This window comes from Crinia signifera, chromosome 7 (assembly GCF_055691185.1).
Source record: "Crinia signifera chromosome 7, ASM5569118v1, whole genome shotgun sequence".
NCBI classification, from domain to species: domain Eukaryota; kingdom Metazoa; phylum Chordata; class Amphibia; order Anura; family Myobatrachidae; genus Crinia; species Crinia signifera.
Genome location: NC_139223.1, coordinates 161,691,723 through 161,707,973, shown reverse-complemented (window position 1 = coordinate 161,707,973; position 16,251 = coordinate 161,691,723). Strand labels below are relative to the sequence as shown.

Below are 16,251 nucleotides of genomic sequence, written 5' to 3'. Positions count from 1 at the left end.
ACCAGCATTTGTTAGGGATTTCCCGGTTACAGCTGTCATTACTACTTTATGTTACTACATTATTACCGCTATGGTGCTGTGAGACAACTACCAGCGTTTGTCAGGGATTTCCCGGTTACAGCGGTCATTACTACTTTATGTTACTACATTATTACCGCTATGGTGCTGTGAGACAACTACCAGCGTTTGTTAGGGATTTCCCGGTTACAGGTGTCATTACTACTTTATGTTACTACATTATTACCGCTATGGTGCTGTGAGACAACTACCAGCGTTTGTTAGGGATTTCCCGGTTACAGCTGTCATTACTACTTTATGTTACTACATTATTACCGCTATGGTGCTGTGAGACAACTACCAGCGTTTGTTAGGGATTTCCCGGTTACAGGTGTCATTACTACTTTATGTTACTACATTATTACCGCTATGGTGCTGTGAGACAACTACCAGCATTTGTTAGGGATTTCCTGCTTACAGGTGTCATTACTGCTTTATATTACTACATTATTACCATTCTGGTGCTGTGAGACAACTACCAGCGTTTGTTAGGGATTTCCCGGTTACAGGTGTCATTACTACTTTATGTTACTACATTATTACAGTTCTGGTGCTGTGAGACAACTACCAGCGTTTGTTAGGGATTTCCCGGTTACAGCTGTCATTACTACTTTATGTTACTAGATTATTACCATTATGGTGCTGTGAGACAACTACCAGCGTTTGTTCAGGATTTCCCATTACAGGACTATCTGTAACAAGAAACAAAAATAACGTGGGGCGCTTGGGTACGACAAGAATGAATAACAAATTTATTAAAAAACACATAAACACAACATTACATACATATAAGTTCTCTAAAATGTTACAGTGTCAATTGGACACTAATTATGACCACTGAGTGTGAACACTGGTAAATTGCACCTTTCACTTTTAGGGTGGGCCCAGTGTGCGGCGAAACGCGTTCCCAAGAGAACAGCCGAGCGATACGGAGGTAGCAGACGCTACAACACAGATCCACCTGTGTACCAACTTGACCATTGCCCACACCAAGGAGCGGTAAAAATTACCCCTGGTGACAGGACGGACACTGTTACTCATACCCCAGTAGCAGAAGTCCTGTCTCCACTCTGTGACTACCCCTTCATTTAAAGCAAGGTGCTAATGTTGAAGTTCAATAAGTGTGCACACCAGCCCCCCTTTTCATCCTGAAAAGGAGAAAGGACAATGTCTAAAGGATCAATGGACTGAAACTAACTTTACCTTTACTCCCTTCCCACCCTAAAAGGGAAAGGTGCAATTCACCAGTGTTCACACTCAGTGGTCATAATTAGTGTCCAATTGACACTGTAACATTTTAGAGTGCTTATATGTATGTAATGTTGTGTTTATGTGTTTTTTAATAAATTTGTTATTCATTCTTGTCGTACCCAAGCGCCCCACGTTATTTTTGTTTCTTGTTGCTGTTTAGAGGCTGGCATTCCTCTAACGCGGTGGCTGCAGGGTGGCAAGATACACCCCGCTAGTCCCTAGCGCCAAAGACTACTTTTTGTTTTTTACAGGACTATCTCTCTCTTCCAGGGAAGATATTGTGGGAGATTTGCATGATCAGATCGCTAAGCTAACGGCCCTGCTAGAGCAAGAGGTGGCGGAACACCGGACCACGCAGAGGAGGGTGAGTATGACATATGTGGCCTCTGACGTCTTCTCCTACCCTCACAGGGGGTAACTATAGACCTATATACCGGCTGTTCTCAGGTCGGGGGCAGCAGCTTGTGGCAAGGCTGGGGATCTTGTTACCGGGCGCAGCAGGATATTGAACATACCATAAGATGCCATAAATGTATTTACGTTGATTGTACAGGTTCAATATACTGTATTGTTATTGATGGAAGTTACAGGGGTTAATGAGGCTGAATGCAATGTAATGTGGCCGGGGTGCAGATTTTCCAGGTGAAAAGTTTTAGGAAAATCACTATTTTCATGTCAAACAATTTAGCGGGAGCTACAAATAATGCACTGAAAGATTTCCTATTAAGTCAATTGGCATTTACACATGGCACTGGCACCCTCATCATCCATACAGCACCTCCATACACCTGTCCCATCCATACAGCTGCCCCAAACAGCTGACCCGTCCATACGCCCCCCCCATACAGATGTCCCGTCCAAACAGACAGTACACTTGTCCCATCTGTACACCCCCCTCCCCATACACCTGTTCTAGCCAAATAGAACCTCCATACACCTGTGCCATACATTCCCCCCCCCCGTACACCTGTCCCATCCTTACAGCACCTCCATACACCTGTCCCATACATACAGCCCACCCATACACCTGTCCCATCCTTACAGCACCTCCATACACCTGTCCCATACATACAGCCCACCCATACACCTGTCCTATTTTTAAAGCCCCCCCCCCATACACCTATTCTTGCCAAATAGAACCTCCATACACCTGTCCCATCCATACAGCACCCCCATACACCTGTCCCATCCATACAGCCCCCAAACAGCTGTCCTATTTTAACCCTCCCCCCCATACAGGTGTCCCATCCAAACAGGCCGTCTGTACACTTGTCCCATCTATACACCCCCCATACACCTGTTCTAGCCAAATAGAACCTCCATACACCTGTCCCATCCATGCATTCCCCCCCGTACACCTGTCCTATCCTTACAGCACCTCCATACACCTGTCCCATACATACAGCCCACCCATACACCTGTCCTATTTATAAAGCCCCCCATACACCTGTTCTAGCCAAATAGAACCTCCATACACCTGTCCCATCCATACAGCCCCCAAACAGCTGTCCTATTTAAACCCCCCCCCCCCCCCATACAGGTGTCCCATCCAAACAGGCCATCTGTACACTTGTCCCATCTATACACCCCCCATACACCTGTTCTAGCCAAATAGAACCTCCATACACCTGTCCCAGCCATACATTCCCCCGTACACCTGTCCCATCCTTACAGCACCTCCATACACCTGTCCCATACATACAGCCCACCCATACACCTGTCCTATTTATAAAGCCCCCCCCATACACCTGTTCTAGCCAAATAGAACCTCCATACACCTGTCCCATCCAAACAGCACCCCCATACACCTGTCCCATCCATACAGCCCCCAAACAGCTGTCCTAGTTAACCCCCCCCCATACAGGTGTCCCATCCAAACAGGCCGTCTGTACACTTGTCCCATCTATACACCCCCCATACACCTGTTCTAGCCAAATAGAACCTCCATACACCTGTCCCATCCTTACAGCACCTCCATACACCTGTCTCATAAATACAGTACCCCCATACACCTGTCCCATCTTTACAGCCCCCTGTACACTTGTCCCATCTTTACTGCACCCCCCATACAGTTGTTCCATCCATACAGCCCCCCGTACACCTGTCCCATCCATACAGCCCCCCTCCCGTACACCTGTCCCATCCATACAGCCCCCCCCGTATACCTGTCCCATCCATACAGCACCCCCCGTATACCTGTCCCATTCATACAGCCCCCCCGTACACCTGTCCCATCCATACAGCACCCCCCGTACACCTGTCCCATCCATACAGCCCCCCCATACTCCTGTCCCATCCATACAGCCCGCTCCCCGTACACCTGTCCCATCCATACAGCCCCCCGTACACCTGTCCCATCCATACAGCCCCCCTCCCGTACACCTGTCCCATCCATACAGCCCCCCTCCCGTACACCTGTCCCATCCATACAGCACCCCCCCCGTACACCTGTCCCATCCATACAGCCCCCCCGTACTCCTGTCCCATCCATACAGCCCGCCCCCCGTACACCTGTCCCATCCTTACAGCACCTCCATACACCTGTCCCATACATACAGCCCACCCATACACCTGTCCTATTTATAAAGCCCCCCCCCATACACCTGTTCTAGCCAAATAGAACCTCCATACACCTGTCCCATCCATACAGCCCCCCCATACACCTGTCCCATCCATACAGCCCCCAAACAGCTGTCCTAGTTAACCCCCCCCCATACAGGTGTCCCATCCAAACAGGCCGTCTGTACACTTGTCCCATCTATACACCCCCCATACACCTGTTCTAGCCAAATAGAACCTCCATACACCTGTCCCATCCTTACAGCACCTCCATACACCTGTCTCATAAATACAGTACCCCCATACACCTGTCCCATCTTTACAGCCCCCTGTACACTTGTCCCATCTTTACTGCACCCCCCATACAGTTGTTCCATCCATACAGCCCCCCGTACACCTGTCCCATCCATACAGCCCCCCTCCCGTACACCTGTCCCATCCATACAGCCCCCCCCGTATACCTGTCCCATCCATACAGCACCCCCCGTATACCTGTCCCATTCATACAGCCCCCCCGTACACCTGTCCCATCCATACAGCACCCCCCGTACACCTGTCCCATCCATACAGCCCCCCCATACTCCTGTCCCATCCATACAGCCCGCTCCCCGTACACCTGTCCCATCCATACAGCCCCCCGTACACCTGTCCCATCCATACAGCCCCCCTCCCGTACACCTGTCCCATCCATACAGCCCCCCTCCCGTACACCTGTCCCATCCATACAGCACCCCCCCCCGTACACCTGTCCCATCCATACAGCCCGCCCCCCGTACACCTGTCCCATCCTTACAGCACCTCCATACACCTGTCCCATACATACAGCCCACCCATACACCTGTCCTATTTATAAAGCACCCCCCCATACACCTATTCTAGCCAAATAGAACCTCCATACACCTGTCCCATCCATACAGCCCGCCCTCGTACACCTGTCCCATCCATATAGCCCCCCGTACACCTGTCCCATCCATACAGCCCCCTTTCACCTGTCCCATCCATACAGCCCCCCCGTACACCTGTCCCATCCATACAGCACCCCTGTACACCTGTTCCATCCATACAGCCCCCCCCATACACCTGTCCCATCCATACAGCCCCCCCGTACACCTGTCCCATCCATACAGCACCCCCCATACACCTGTCCCATCCATACAGCCCCCCCCGTACACCTGTCCCATCCATACAACCCCCCCTCTCGTACACCTGTCCCTTCCACACAGCCCCGTACACCTGTCCCATCCACACAGCCCCGTACACCTGTCCCATCCACTAACTACAGTGGTGTCTGTTTCCTTGTAGATGAGCAGAGAGTTGTCGGAGAGAGTTGCAGAGCGAGAGGCCACGAAGGAGGAAGAAATCAGGTGTGTACACTGCATGCTATACACAATTACATTCTCACACACTGGTGTATTTATAATGGGTGCAGTGCGTGTGGTGCAGCCATAATGCGACCCCTCTGGAGTCCTGTGATGAAGGCAGCCGTGCTGCGGAAATCATCGGAAAAATGGCTGCAGCACCATTTTTGTGGAGATCTGCACATGTGCATTAGTCTGAGCCCTCTAGAGCTGCGCGAATTATGGCAGAAAAACTCCCCTGTTCTCACATAGAACCCTACATAAGCACACAGGAGCGGGGAACATTGTTGCCTTTGCCATTGATGTTTGCCATCGATGGCAAAAGTGTAACTGGACATCGATGGTGTATAACTATGAAATGGATGACCATCAATGCTTTCACATATCGATGGTCATCCATTTTCTTTGACTGATTAGCCTGTGGGCCAATCAGAATATGGGGGCGGGGTTTCATGGGTGTCGGGGGTGGAGCAAAAGGAAACTTTTCATTTCAGCTTGACATCGATCTGGTTCTCCCCCATCGATGGCAAAACTATTCGACATCGGTCAAAAACCATCAATGTTTTCTAATCATCGATGGTCAGTGGCCATCCCTAGGAACATGATACACAATAAGTGGCGGCAGAGTTGAATACGTGACGATCTTGCATTCTTTCACCTTCGCGAGTGTGACGCAGTCTTGTGCGCATTGCCGGTGCAAACTACAAACACTAAAAGAATCACAATCATTCTAATAAACTACAATGGAGTAATAATCAGGTTCCATAGCACATGTGTGGCTATACCACGGCAAGGTGCCTTTATCAGGGGGGTCCCTAAATCCCTAATACTGACACATTGGGGAAATTTACTAAAGGAAATTTGTAAAAAATAGGTGTATTTGTATCCAGAAAAACACTTATTTTTGACATTTACTATCCCAAAAATACGGCAAATCGTATTCGTATTTCGGGATAGTAAATGTCAAAAATAAGTGTATTTCTGGATACAAATACACCTATTTTTTTTACAAATTTCCTTTAGTAAATTTCCCCATTATATAGATGTATGCAGGACGTACCTCTTAGTGCCCATGCTAATGTTACACTGCTATACAAGACCATAGACTATATAAGATCACCTATGGGTGACAGAAGATGTATGCAATATACTGTATGTATCGAAACAGAGGGGGAGATGGGAGTCTGACTGCACATCCATAATAAGCAGTACAGGTCGAGTATCCCGTATCCGAATATCCGTTATCCGAATTATTCCGAAATACGGACATTCCAGAAAGTGAAAAATTTTTTTTTTTTTGCTAAAAACTCACTGGGGACATATGTAACAGCATCACTGGGGACATGATATGTAACTGGCACTATATATGTGCAAGACAATGATTGCTTTGCATTCAAATTCAGTGCTGAGATAGTACACACATTTTGTTTCACGTTTTGAAACCTTGTTTTTTGAACAATTAAAATATGCTTGTGTGTATTTTATGTGGTAATAAAATATATTTGTGTGTATATTATGTGTTTATACAGCATAAATGCAAGATACTTCAAAATACATCATTGAAATATTAAAATATTCCGAAATACGGAATAATCCGTTATCCAAAATTCTCCTGGTCCCGAGCATTTTGGATACGGGATACTCAACCTGTACTACCATGCTGAGACTTGTAGTACCACACAGAGAATAGAAAAGATGCAGTTGTACACTTCAAACGCAATACTGATAATCAGGGGGGGCAGCGACCAATCACATTGTGTCATTCAGCTTTCTACCAGTACGCCAGTCTCCCTTTCTCCTGTGCCAATGTGCAGCATCTGTGGTAGTTTCTGTTCTAGTCAGTGCACTGCATATGTAGCATGTGATTGTAAGCTTCTGAGGCTAGGGCGGACAGGTCATGTGATGTCACTACTTTGTACCATGATCCCTCCATAACACTGTGATATGTTAGAAATATAGTATTTGTCGGAGACTCCTGTAACCTTGTGGCCTGTCCAGGATTCTGAAGGAGAAACACGCCGATGATCTCCGTGCGCTGCAGCACGAAGACAGCGCTAAACTTGCGCATGAGAGCGAAGAGGCTGCAAAGAGATACGGTAAGTATGTTAGTAAGTTAGTTTCATTTATATAGCGCACTTTCTCCAACAGGACTGGTAACCCGGAGAAACCGCTATGGAAATTAGGTATCATCTTCGCACAGCTTCTGGGTAAAAGAAAGACTCCAATTACAAGGAATTTGGATCTGCATCATTTTAGGATTAATTGGAAATAAAATAGTTACATTACCGACATTATATTTATGGTTATTTCATTTTCTAGCGTTGTCTTGGTTTTCCTGTACAGATATTTGCACGCTGTTCTCTGTCTGTCTGCAGTTACAGCAACACTGAGGGAAAGCAAACTTCAGTTATGATTACATCTGTCCAAATATTGTTAGTATGTATAGAAATTACACAGACACACACTGACAGAGCTGGAGACGGACTGACAGGACAGACAGGCACACTGACAGAGCTGGAGACGGACTGACAGGACAGACAGGCTTATTATTTATTTATTAACAGTTTCTTATATAGTGCAGCATATTCCGTTGCACTTTACAAAATGTGACAGTGATACAACAAACAGGGTATTTACAGACAGTCAAAAGGTAGGCTGACAGGACAGACAGGCACGCTGACAGAGCTGGAGACAGGCTGACTGAACAGACAGGCACACTGACAGTGCTGGAGACAGGCTGACAGGACAGACAGGCTCACTGACAGTGCTGGGAGACAGGCTGATAGGACAGACAGGCACACTGATAGGGCTTGCTGACAGGACAGACAGGCACACTGACAGTGCTGGAGACAGACTGACAGGACAGACAGGCACACTGATAGGGCTTGCTGACAGGACAGACAGGCACACTGACAGTGCTGTAGACAGACTGACAGGACAGACAGGCACACTGACAGGGCTCGCTGACAGGACAGAAAGGCACACTGACAGTGCTAGAGACAGGATGACAGGACTGACAGGCACACTGATAGTGATGGGAGACTGGGCTGATAGGAAAGACAAACATGCAGGACAGGCAGGCAGAGCAAAGATACATTGTTCAATTGTGTTTAGCCCCTGGAGGGTGAGTTCTGGGCACCAGGAAACCCCCCTTAGGACACTCACCGTATGTACATTGTTTTACATTGAATACATACAGTATATGAGCTTACCTCTTGCTTGGTGCGGTGCAGATCGCAAGGTCTGTGGCTACTTCCAGTCCATGTAATTATTGGGTTTGCATTTTATTTACACAGAGGAGCTGCAGAAAGAGTTGGACTTTCTCAAAGGTTCCTTTAAGTCCTACCAGGTAAGTGTCATTATCGTATATGGGTTCTATGTACTAAGCGTTGGAGAGAGATAAAGTGGAGAAAGATAACGTACCAGCCAATCGGCACCTATTGCCATGTTACCATTGACAGTTAGGAGCTTATTGGCTGGCACAAACTCTCTCCACTTTATCTCCCTCCAAGGCTTAATAAATAGGCCCTAGATTATAATTTGCTACAATAAATGTAAATAATAAGTAGACCACATGACGTCTCTATCGCTATGATCAGCGGAGTCTGACCAATGAGCGCTCACTGATACTGGGAGTAATTCCGCATAGATCGCTAATCGGTGGATTCACAAATGGAGCGATTATTGAATGATTGCGCCTGAGTACTGTACACATTGCGTATGCGCGGGGGTGATTAGTAACTGATCGGAGGCTGACTGGTGCCAGCATTTGGGAATGGTAACCGGGTGTTTTCTGGGTGTGGCAGATAAACTCAGAGGTGCCCAACCGTGTATGAGGGGGGTCTGTGACGCCAGCGCTGACCACTTCCCGACTGTCTCAGTGGCAGCCTCAGAGATACTGACATTTGCACAGAGGTAAAGTCTCTTTGATGGTTCGGGAATTGCGCACGGATCTGTAAGTGGATTGGGGTTAGTGATCCATAGTAGATTCGCACAGGGCGTGTCTCTTTGTGTCTGGGCGGCGGCTATCTACTCGCAATTATCTGCAACTTGTCAGATTAGCGCTCCATGCTGAATTAGCCCCACTGCGTCTCTGCTGCAGGAGAGTCTGTCGGAGGAGATGGAAGAGGTCTGGCGGCAGAGAGAGACCAGGTGGAAGGAGTCGTACGAGGAACAGAAGATGATGGAAATGTCCAAGCAGAGTAATAATGGGGAGAACTAGTATTTGCTGCCTCTGTACCCTGGATACACTGATTGCAGTGTGTGTTTGTGTGTGTGTGTGTGTGTGTGTGCGCGCGCGCGCGTGTCTCCACTACAGTATATTACACTATTATAGGGATCCCATATCAGTCACCCATTTCCGACAGCAGCCGCAGCCCTCTAGGTTTCTATCTGGGATATGATGCTGGCAGATTTTCCGGAGGCGTTTGGGTACACTTCGCAGAAATCTCCAAGAGAGGGTTCTTCTGGAACCCTCCCCAGCAATGGCCTCCAGTAGACTGCACATACGCAGGAATCCCTACACCTCACTGGTCACATCGCAGGGACGTGAATTCATTCATACGTTCCAGTGGTATAATCGCATATAATCAGATCAAATGAGATGATTGATAAATGGCCCCTCAACAAGATGGCTGCTCCCTATACCCAGCAATGGGAACTTCCGCAGCTTTACACCTGACACTTCCCTGGCAGCGCTAGGCAGCTGGAGAATCAGGACACCGTGACAGAACAGCAGGGTCCTCACCACAGCTCTACTATGGTAGTGCAAAATAGTGGCACTACCAGCAGCAGTATTGCCGCAAAAAGCAATATAACAAGTACCGCCACCATCCTCCAATGACTGTTCACTGTGTGTGTGTGCGCGTGTGTTGCAGCCACCAACACCCACACTGCCCCTGGTGCAAGTTACAGATACACATGGATAGCACCCAGCAGGTGCCGCATGCTGCAAAGGGTTAAATCAAGGGGAATATTTATATACAATATATCCCAGGTATCAGGGATCCCCCGGATGTGTACCTGGGGGGGACTCCGAGAAAGCAGCTATACCTGTACCTCTAATATCCCCATTATGTCCTTCATTCCCAGGACACTCACTGCTGGACATGTTTGAGGTGGAGAAGAAAGACATACAGAGGAGAGCATTGGAGGAGCAGGACCTGACCCAGCGGAGCCACCAGGCACAGACTGAGGTACCTTCCAGAGACTCTCATATACGCACATTAGCGGGTGGGTGAGTGCGAGGAGCAACCGGACTGAGACAGGGCGAACACCCCACAGCTGCTTCAGGGGAGACTCTAATCCTATTTAATTAAAGGCTAATGCTGCGCCTCACTTCTATGGGGGGAATTAAAGTGTTTTGCACTGTTCCCTCATTTTGATGGGCTGGTAACTAGTAGAGTCTGACAGATGTAGTTTAGGCTGAACCCTTAATTGTTGGTCACAGGTTCAAACCGTTCAGTTCAATCCTATCACAAGGCCACTTGCCGGCATCCTAATCATAAGTATGCCGGGGGGGATTAGAGGGTCAGGTTTATGTACTAGGGGGGAAGGGTTTAAGGCATACCTCCCAACTTCGGGACCATCTGAAAAGGGGGCGGAGCTAGGTGGCAGTGGGCGTGGCTTCAGGTAAAGGGCTGTGGCATCGCACCGCAACCCCCATTTTTATCATCTTTGGGGCCATGCCCAGCGCTCCCCTTTCGGAGCCCTTGTCATTGGCAGTAAGATCCCGTCCAGATCACATTGTATATGTGATCCATAGTTACTGGTCCCTTATAGGGTTAATGATAGGCTTCAGGATGGGAGAAATGGGGAGGGGGGGGGGGTGGAAGGGGGAAAGGTTGGTGGTACTCTTTACTTAGAAGGGCGCCCACGATTTTGATCGTGGGCATCGTTAGTAAAAAATCTCGGGCATTGAATGCACTAAAAAATCGGGTGCGATCAACCGACGAGATGCCCGAGATTTCCCATAGGGAACAATGTTAAATGTCTCAATTGACCCAATTTTCCTGTTCAATGCCTCAATTGACCCGATTTTTCCATAGGAAACAATGTTAAATGGGCCACAGAGGCCAAATAGGCACCCTGAAGTGTATAATGGCCACCCGAATTGTTAACGCCACCCCACGATCAACGTCAACCCGATGCGTGGCGAGCGCAGCGAGCCTGCGAGGGGCGGCGGTACGCGTCCTACGACCTTTTCATACCCCCACTATCCACGTCGGCGTGGAGTTGAGAATAGAAAGTGTGGCGAGCGCAGCGAGCCACCGAGCCCGAAGCGTGGCGAGCGCACGCGGACAGCTGTGAAGCCCGCGAGGGGACGCGGATACCTGTGAAGGTATCCGCGTCCGCTCGCCACGCTTCGGGCTCGGTGGCTCGCTGCGCTCGCCACACTTTCTATTCTCAACTCCACGCCGACGTGGATAGTGGGGGTATGAAAAGGTCGTAGGACGCGTACCACCGCCCCTCGCGGGCTCGCTGCGCTCGCCACGCTTCGGGTTGACGTTGATCGTGGGGTGGCGTTAACAATTCGGGTGGCCATTATTCACTTCAGGGTGCCTATTTGGCCTCTGTGGCCCATTTAACATTGTTTCCTATGGAAAAATTGGGTCAATTGAGGCATTGAACAGGAAAATCGGGTCAATTGAGACATTTAACATTGTTCCCTATGGGAAATCTCGGGCATCTCGTCTGTCGCATCGCACCTGATTTTTTAGTGCATTCAATGCCCGAGATGGCCGAGATGGGCGCCCTTCTAAGTAAGAGTACCAGGTTGGTATACTTACCCAGCCCTGGGCAATATATCACAAGCATGTCTGTGAATGGTATATTGGGGGTTATTTGGGTTCACTCTTTCTGACCAATTCCTTCTTAGATGGACAAAACCATGTGCACTGCAGGTGGGGCAGATGTAACAGGTGCAGAGAGAATTAGATATCGGTGGGGTTTTACTTCAAAGTGAGATCTATATTGCAGTGTAGAAAAAAAGCAGCCAGTATTTACCCTGCACAGAAACAAAATAACTCACCCAAATCGAATTCTCTCTGCACGTTTTACATCTGCCCCCCTGCAGTGCACATGGTTTTGACCATCTAAGAAGGAATTTGTCAGAAAGAGTGTACTAGAATAAGGCCGATAGTGATACCGTATATACTCCAGTATAAGTCGACACGAATATAAGTCGAGGCACCTAATTTTACAACAAAAAACTGGGAAAACGTATTGACTCAAGCGGGACCCTCACTCGAGTATATGCCGAGGGGGGCTTTTTCAGCATAAAAAATGTTCTGGAAAAAGTAGGCTTATACTCGAGTATATATGGTAAATCAGAGCCTCTGGCTGTGTGCGGGTGACACACTGACCACCTGTACATGGGTACACCGACACCTACGTTACAGCTGGATGGGCCAATTCCAATGCCCGCCCAGCTGTGACCGATATATCGAGTGGTAAGTGTATATAACCTGTATCAGCCACTCGGTCCGCCGTCCAGCGTGTGCCCAGTGTAACACAGCATCAGGATTTGTCAGATAACACTGCAGCGCTTTTCTTTATTTTAGGAAGCCTGGAGGAAATACAGAGAAGCCGCCAAGGAAACAAAAACGCTGAATGCACTAAAACTGGTAACAATTGTATTTATACGGCATTGATAGTAACAAGATGTGCAATCAGCCCCAAATACGTGTGCCGCCCATCCGCTGTGCTAATGATCCAGCACCAGGCCTCACAGCTCAGGTTATCCGGGACAGAGGGATAGATGTATGGAGCAGTGATACAGTGCCTGGTACTTTGCTCAGTCCTTGGCCCTCTCCTCTTCTCCCCATACACCACCTCTCTGGGCACCCTCATTAACGCCTATGGTTTCCATTAACACCTTTATGCTGATGATACCCTAATCTATCTTTCCTCCCCCGACCTATCCCCATCACTCCTGTCCAAGGTCTCCGAATGCCTCACGGCCATCTCAGCCTGGATGACCCAACGCTTCCTGAAACTAAACATGGCTAAAACTGAACTTCTAATCTTCCATCTCCCGAACATCCCCTCTTCTCCCACTATCTCCATCAGCGTTGGTGAAACCGAGATCACCTCCACCGACCAAACGCGCTGCCTCGGTGTCATCATTGACTCCTCCCTCTCTTTCACCCCCACATTCGTGCTCTCTCACAGTCTTCCCGCTTCCACCTCCACAACATCTCACGCATCAGACCATTCCTCTCCACTGACGCGACCAAAATTCTCATTCACTCATTCACTCATTCACTCATTATCTCCCGCCTTGACTACTGCAACATCCTTCTCTCTGGGCTACCTCTCGCCCGCCTCGCACCTCTCCAATCCATTCTTAACGCTGCTGCTAGGCTCATCTTCCTCTCCCGCCGCTCTACCTCCGCCTTCCCCTCTGTCTATCTCTTCACTGGCTCCCCATTCCTTTCCGGGTTCTCTTTAAGCTCCTCACCACCACCTACAAGGCTCTCTCCTCCTCCACCGCTCCTTACCTCTCTTCACTGATCTCTATCCACACTCCTTCCAGTCCTCTTCGCTCCGCCGCCGACCCCCGCCTGACCTCTCACCTAATCACCTCCTCCCACTCCTGTGTCCAAGACTTCTCTCGCGCTGCCCCCCTGCACTGGAACAACCTCCCGCCACCCATCAGGCTTTCTGATTCCCTTACCTCCTTCAAGCGCTCCCTCAAAACGCACTTCTTCCGACTAGCCTATCCCTCCTCCTCCTCCTAACCTCTTTTGATCCTCCTATCCTGCCTACCCTACCCCTCCATCTGTTCCCATCCGTTCCTACTTATCCTATTGTTTTTCATTCGTCCACCCACCTCCTTTTAGTCTGGTAACTCTTATGAGTAGGGCCCTCCTTCCTCACGTACTCACCCTACCTCTTTACCTCACCAGTGCTCCTGCCCTGTTCTTCCCTTCCTCTACTTCATCTTCAGTCTCCTCGACAATTTCGACACCTACTTCTGAACTGATGCTGATTTTAGTTCTACCAGCTATACCCCTATTTATGCTGTATTTTATCAACACACCCTGTACGTTACAGATGGAGCGGGTCTCTTCTTTGCAGGGGATGGCATCCCCCGCCATCCCCCGCCACCCGCCACCTGTATCTGCGAAAGGGGACGCGCGCATGAGATGCGCGCACGTCCCCTTCCGACGGCTTCCCCCGGGTCCCCGCCGGCTTGTCCGTCTCCCTGAAGCAGAGACGGACAGGTTCCCGTCGCCCCGCCGCACGGAAACTGAGACGCACGCGCGTCTCAGTCAGATGGAGAGCCGGGCTGCTGGCGGCTCCTTCTGTACCTTGTAATTTTTTTTTTGTTTGTTTGTGTACGGCGCTGCGGACACTTTGTGGCGCCTTATAAATAAACGTAGTATTACTACTACTTTATCACTGGCCAATCAGCTCCTGACTGTTAAGTTACAGGCTGGGTTTAAAAAGGGACAGTCAGGAGCTGAATACTTGCCAGTGCCTCCCCACACATCTCAGGCCTGTACACCGTATGGCAGGCGACACCTGGGTATGACTTACGGGTGTGGATTACCTCACAGACATTGGTCCAGATACAGAGGCAGAACTTGTGGGTGCTGAGCCCAGGTGCAAAAATATATTTTGGGCCCCCCTTCCTCCACCCCAACTCAAGTTCATAATATAGAACACAGCAGTGGGGTGACAGGGAGAGGCATGCGGATGAAGTGGGTTACAAGGAAAAACAATGGGTTACAGGAAGAGGGTGACGGCGCAACAGTGGGCCCCTTAGTCTTTAGGGGCCCCGATGCACTGCACCTGCTACACCAATAGTAGTTCCGCCTCTGGCCAGATCATGTACTAAGCCTTGAAAAGTGATAAAATGGATAAAACCACCAACCAATCAGCTCCTGCCTGACACTTTTCAAACAGTCTGTGACATGGCAGCTAGGGGTTGGTACTTTATCACTCTCCATTTTATCACTTTTCAAGCTTAGTACATCTGGCCAAATGCCTAGTTAGACAGTCATTAGGAGAACACGCACTAGGTCCACATGTGAAAAGGTCGACATGCGGTGTTGAGGTTTCTCGTGTCACTCACCGTGGTTCAGGCCACGTTCCCAATCAGAATACACGTGGATGGTGAAACCTGAGAAAGTCCAAATAACTGGAAAAAATTTAAAACACTCATGTTGACCATTTCATGTGTCAACATTTTTATTGTGTCGGAGTTCTGTCAGTGTCGACCTATATTATACCTATATTGTCTGTGCGCCATCCGGTTACCATGGCTGACCCGCTCACATTGCAGGTGCGGAGAAACGCCACTCTCACGCGCTACAGCCGCCAGGCTGTGAGGAATATCCGTGGCCGCTACAGCCTATCGCAGATTAACGCTCATTCACACACAGATGTACAAATGTCGCAGTGCCACCTGGCCGAGTGACCTGCGCACCACGATGTGCTGTTGGTGGCGGTGTACCGTATATGGAGGACACATCTGTACTTGTTGTGTTTAATGTGATGTGGCTGAACCATCGCTTTCTCTCCTCGCAGCGTCTGCAGGCGGAGATTGCGGACAAAGATGGCGCTCTGCTCTCTCTTAGGGCGGAGCTACAAGATGCACAATCGGAGATAATCAACTTGGTGAGTATCAGAGGTTATCATGTATCATTTAGATGTTACAGTAAGAAAAAAAATCACAGCTTTAAATCCCACTGCGAACACTGACACATATATAATGGGGGGCAGAGAGCGTTGCACACGGACCTCCTCTTCTCTAAAAACACCCCTGCTGCAAATGTGGGCGTTTTTGACAAATCGCTGTTCACTGTGGTTGCCGACAGGTGTCTATCGTTTTATAGACGCATGGTCCAAAACATACATTTATTACCAATTTTGGAAAGAAATAATATTGACGGCGCTTGACTCCGATGATGGTGGATTCGAAGGGGGAAAAGAATATATATATATACAGGATAAATAATCAGTAGATTCTTATTCAGAACCGCAACTGAATCAATCCGTAAGACAGGAAATAAGGATG

The 16,251-nt window shown here is 48.9% G+C and overlaps 1 protein-coding gene across 2 annotated transcripts in view; it reads left to right on the top strand.

Annotated features, from left to right (window-relative positions):
* The window catches only part of FLACC1 (flagellum associated containing coiled-coil domains 1), a 53,381-nt gene that overhangs the window by 32,042 nt on the left and 5,088 nt on the right, over window positions 1–16,251 (top strand). For both annotated transcript variants that reach the window (XM_083154158.1, XM_083154157.1), the window contains 8 exons: window positions 1,579–1,672; window positions 5,170–5,231; window positions 7,224–7,321; window positions 8,522–8,574; window positions 9,328–9,427; window positions 10,317–10,420; window positions 12,788–12,850; window positions 15,762–15,851. In XM_083154158.1, coding sequence (XP_083010284.1) covers window positions 1,579–1,672; window positions 5,170–5,231; window positions 7,224–7,321; window positions 8,522–8,574; window positions 9,328–9,427; window positions 10,317–10,420; window positions 12,788–12,850; window positions 15,762–15,851 — 664 coding nt within the window. The remainder of the gene's footprint in view (window positions 1–1,578; window positions 1,673–5,169; window positions 5,232–7,223; window positions 7,322–8,521; window positions 8,575–9,327; window positions 9,428–10,316; window positions 10,421–12,787; window positions 12,851–15,761; window positions 15,852–16,251) is intronic.